Genomic DNA, 4,888 nt, shown 5'->3' on the forward strand with positions numbered 1-4,888 from the left:
TGTTAAAGCCTGTTTTTTTTTCTTACCGTGGGATTATGCAGGATTTGATTTGACTCGTTTTTTAATTGAAAACAAATAAAGTACAATTAAACGAGCTAGTTGAAAGCTATCCATAAGCTGGAGATGTAGACTGACCCATTGGTGCTGAACACAACAGTTCCACACAATTATCCCCATCAGGCTGTGATAGGATCCACCTGTGTGCAGCTTGTTAGGCAGGAACCAGTCAGACTGACACGCCTGTGGCTTTATATGAAGCTGCAAACGTAGGATTTCTGAGGTTACCAGTCTCCAGCACGTTGCACCATGGGTCGATTGTTAGGATTTGGGTGTGTAGTTTTATTTGTGCTATAAATTCCTTCCTCGTCTATTCCATATTTGGCTTATTGATCATTTTCTTCTCCTCTCTAGGTGTCTGTTTCTCTTTATAGCTCTAAGCATAGATGCTCAAAAGAAGTACCCTACAATAAGTAAGCTGATATTCTTCATCTTTATTTACTTATGTACTCGATGGGTGTATTAATTTAAACTTGTTTTAGGTATCAGAACTAAATGTTTGGGGAATGTTATGCGAGTTGATGTTGGTCCTCTTGAAGGAAACTATCTAGAAGTTGCTGGCATCATCAGTGAGTTTCTCCTTCAGAATTAATTGAATTTATGTTCTTGGAGAGAGTGGGAGGGTAACACTTCTCCTCTTCCTCAGATAACTCTGCCGTTGTGCTCACACCGAGTTTGGCATCTCAGTGCGGCTTTAGCATGAAGACTGACCAGCTGGGGAATGCTCTGATCTACGTCTCCCTGCAAAACTGTTTTACCCAAAATATGGTAACTTTAGAAGTGTGTTGTGTGTGTGTGTGACTAGGTTGAGTCTGCACACTTTTTAGATGTGGCTTCAACAGATTTCTGTTTGTAGGAGGACAAAATGTTTACAACAGCCCTGCAGCTCCGAGTGCAAGGGGGCGAGGTGTACCAGGTGGCTGAAACGTGCAGCTATGATTCCTGGGCCTCTCGGGAGATTTTCTGTGACTACAACTTCATGGAGGTAGGAGATCGTGATCTGAGCTGTGTGAGTGGACTGGGGCAGTCACTGATGGCCTGTCTTTTTGCAGGTCTCTGTGAGACGTGCAGCTCTGGATGACTATGCTCTGCCTGAACACACCATCCCAAAGACTGGCTCAAAGACAACCAGTTTCAGACGAGCTGCTGAGGTTGAACCTGAGTTTATTCAACTTTAAAATATTGCTTATCTGGTTTCTAACGGTTTGCCGGGTGGGTTTTGCTGTTGCTGTAGAAACGCCCTCTGGATGCAGGATTCAGAGTCACAACAGTTGTGTTTTCAACCCCTGGTGGGGAGATTCCCATGAGTGTGGCTGATGTGCAGAAAAGGGGGTATGGAATTGCAAATACTCCCACACGGCTGGTTCTACGGAGTCCACTGGTGGCACCAGAAACCTTCACCCAGAATGTAAGTCACCTCAGGAAAAACGTGCCAAGTTCCTAACTGGACTTGGGTCGAAATGTGTACCTAACGATGCTCTTTTCTACGTCAACCTTCCTCACAGGTTGCAGGAATTCCCATGAGTGTTCTCAAATCCTCCACAATCTTTGAAAAGAGGTGGCTGGCAACTCAGATCGACACTTCTGCTGCTTGTCCAGTGCAGGAAGGTGATTATCTGGAGCGGTTCTAGTTAAATGGTTCACTTTTGGTTCCCACAAAGCCACGTAAATGTGTACATCCCTCTTAAATACCCGACATCTAATCCACTAATGGAAGTCTGACTCAGCTTCCTTCTCTTCGCTCCTTTTGTGCAGGAAGTGTATTTTTCACCGATGCCACAATCACCTGGTACCTGCCTCGGCACATCGACCCATTAATTTCCTCCGGCTCGTTTAATCTGCTGGAGTTAAACTTTGGAATAAAAGGCCAAAGGCTCGACGCTGGAGAGATGCAGGCCCGGCAATACTCCGTGTCCCTCAATGAGTTCTACATCATAACTGAGATTCCTATTGGAGCTGTTGGTGGCTACTACAAGGTCTTAACTTCTATTTCTTTATGACTGCATCGACCATCTGATGTTGTATACCCAAAACGTGTTCCATCTGAGATGTCTTCTTCTGCAGAGTCGCGTTCAGGATAACCTGTACTACGTCTCGTACATGATCGAGCCAATGCTAGAGTTGCTCTGGACAGAAGATCTTGAAGACACGAGATACAAAGTCTTCCTCAACATCGTCACACACTTCCTGCCACGACCTCCGCAGCTCATGGACAGTGAGTCATGACGGTAAACTGTAACGGTGTTGGCTTGTTGACACGATCGTGCGTTCTTTGCTTTTCAGACACGATTCCAGAAGAGCGAATGTTTAAGATGACGCTGGGACACTTTGCCTCAGATGTGGCTTTAATAAACATAAGCTTCCCCAATGAGGTCTTGTCCATGGCCGACTGCAGTGCCAGAGGCTTTAACGTCTTTGAGTACATGTCCCCTAACAGCACCATGAAGGTCTTCACCCTGCAAGTACCCTTCACATACCCTGCAGTTCATCAACGGGTAAATATTTGATTTGCACTCCAGCTGCGTCTCTCCCTTGGCTTTTATTTACCTTGTCTTCATTTTAAGGCAGAAGATGGCGTTGCAGTCTATTCCCTTCACCTGACCTTTGGTCTGCTGGTGCTGAACGAGCTCGTTCCCTTCTCTCATGCAGCTTCTCTGCAAGCTTTTGTTCAAGAGCTGGGTCTGTATTGTCGTGTGGATTTATTTTATTTTAGAAGTCCTGTTTTTAAAAGCTTTCTTCCGACAGTTCCTCCATCCGTTTCTGGTGGCTGTGACAACCACAACTTCTACGTCCTGGTGAAGTTCGGAACCAAGAACTACAGTTTTCAGACGCTGGTTGGAAAGAGCTTCCTGACCCCCACATTGGCTCAACAATATGGCTACATGGAGAATGGGACGCACTTTAGTTTCGTTGTACCGTTTTCAGCCCCTGATGTTGTGGTTGAGGTATTGCCTGCACAAAGTTGTATTTTAAGTTGTAACTACTTATCAAATTTAACTTATTACTCATGTCTTTCAGGCTATTGAGTCTTCATCTGTAAAAGCCAGAATCGGAGTGGTGTTAAGAAATCCAGAGACGAATGCACTAATCCAGGACTTCTCTGTGGCATGCCACTTCCCAACAGCATTAACTGGTATGTCTTGTTAAATTTCTTAATCCTTGACCGATCACCAACCACATATCTTTGTCCTCCAGAATGCTTCCCGAATGGAACCATGACAGCTTTGGCAGTCAAACTGGAGTCGGTACCATCGCTGAACCCCAGTCAGCTCACCCTTGCGGACTCCAGATGTCACCCCTCTTCCAGCGATGACCGCCATGCTTACTTTGTCTTTACTGTGAATTCATGTGGAACAACCAGAAAGGTAGCAGAACTTGGCTTGACATGTTTAACTAGTTATGGTTTTCTAACTCGTCGTATTTTTTAGTTTTTACCCAACGCCATGTTGTACGAGAATGAGATTTCCCTGCCAAATGCACTCCTGATGAAAAAGGACTCCGACTCGGAGGAACCAGACTACCAGTAAGAATTGCTTTTGAAAGTAACTGGGATTTGACCCTCTGAATGGTAACGCATAACCTCCCCCTCCCCAGTCTGAAGGTAACTTGTCTGTATGAAATCAACACGAGCCAGGCGGTCTCCTTCAACACCAGACCTCGTAGAAGTGAACCATATGCCGAGAACTCAAAAGGCCATCTGGAAGTTGTGATGAAGCTCTCGTTGGGTAGGACAATTTACAAACTTGATGCTCGTCATCAGTGTGGGACATTTACCAACATCCCTGAGCAGAAAGTCATCCACATTTAAATGCTGCTTAATTAAACTCCTTAAAGCCAACTGTCTACTGAAGATACACGTTGATGCTGTTGTCCTTCAGATGACTCCTACAGGGAGTTTCAGCCCTTAGAGGTTTATCCCATAGCAAAATACCTGCAACAGCCGCTGTATTTTGAGGTGGAGCTGACCGGAACCACAAACCCACAAGTGTCCCTGGAACTGGAAAACTGCTGGGCAACACAAGATGACAGGACAACCCAACCCAGATGGAATCTAATCATTGATGGGTACCTAAAAGATTAACTAAACTTTACCAAAAATGTAGAACTAGCTGGAGTTGCATTATTTTGACTGTTTTTCAGTTGTCCGAACCCAGTGGACCCATACCAGGTGATCTTTCATCCTGTCTGGGCTGATGCCAGGATTAAATATCCCTCTCACTTCAAGCGTTTTGAGGTCCAGATGTTTGCTTTTGCTGATGGCAAAGATGACCTGCATAACCGGGTAACTATTATATTGTATACCATATTATATCTTAAAGGCGAAATTCTAATTTGAACCCTTTTGCAGCTCTTTATCCATTGTGATGTTGTGATCTGTGACGTCAAGAAGCCACTAGGTGGTGTTTGTAGTGGCCAGTGTTCTATTCCTGAAGGGGTGACTAAAGGTGAGGCTGACCTTCCCTTCCTAAATACTTGCTGCTTTCAACAGAATCTGAATTCTTCTCCGCAGGTCAGAGGCGCGATGTTTCAGACGTGTACGGAATTGAACATGTGACTGTTGGACCAATGAGTTTAAACCTGTCGTAAAAAAAACTTTTAATAAACCTGTTTTTGAAATGGTTCTGTTAATGATTTCTACCTTATATGTCTAATGTGCAACATGGATTAACTGCTCATTTTCTGCAGCTTTAAACCAACCTTCTACAATTCTAATAAAAATTTCCTTCTAATTAAAATTTCCTTAAAAAAAACCTAAACTGTTTTAGACTCTCATGGTATTTCTTAACTGCTGCTCCTTGATCGGATCCGATCATCAGGTCTATTTTAAATT

General features: G+C 44.1%; 1 protein-coding gene across 1 annotated transcript; it reads left to right on the plus strand.

Annotated features, from left to right (window-relative positions):
* Nucleotides 1-202: 202 nt before the first annotated feature.
* LOC107377668 (uncharacterized) lies at nucleotides 203-4,677 on the plus strand. Its single transcript, XM_015947434.3, has 21 exons — nucleotides 203-329; nucleotides 412-470; nucleotides 540-626; nucleotides 704-825; nucleotides 914-1,042; nucleotides 1,110-1,208; nucleotides 1,292-1,465; nucleotides 1,563-1,665; nucleotides 1,813-2,033; nucleotides 2,122-2,272; nucleotides 2,341-2,552; nucleotides 2,622-2,736; nucleotides 2,803-3,002; nucleotides 3,076-3,190; nucleotides 3,253-3,422; nucleotides 3,486-3,580; nucleotides 3,652-3,782; nucleotides 3,936-4,122; nucleotides 4,198-4,339; nucleotides 4,406-4,502; nucleotides 4,568-4,677. The coding sequence occupies exons 1-21, from the start codon at nucleotides 307-309 to the stop codon at nucleotides 4,642-4,644; spliced, it is 2,709 nt and encodes a 902-aa protein (XP_015802920.3). The 5' UTR covers nucleotides 203-306; the 3' UTR covers nucleotides 4,645-4,677.
* The last annotated feature ends 211 nt before the right edge of the window (nucleotides 4,678-4,888 follow it).

This window comes from Nothobranchius furzeri, chromosome 2, assembly GCF_043380555.1.
Source record: "Nothobranchius furzeri strain GRZ-AD chromosome 2, NfurGRZ-RIMD1, whole genome shotgun sequence".
NCBI lineage: Eukaryota > Metazoa > Chordata > Actinopteri > Cyprinodontiformes > Nothobranchiidae > Nothobranchius > Nothobranchius furzeri.

Coding starts and splice junctions, on each gene's coding strand:
- LOC107377668 (XM_015947434.3), top strand. CDS start 307: ATGGGTCGATTGTTAGGATTTGG. Junction 3,581..3,651: donor TCGGAGGAACCAGACTACCA/GTAAGAATTGCT, acceptor CCCCCTCCCCAG/TCTGAAGGTAACTTGTCTGT. Junction 4,340..4,405: donor AAGATGACCTGCATAACCGG/GTAACTATTATA, acceptor ACCCTTTTGCAG/CTCTTTATCCATTGTGATGT.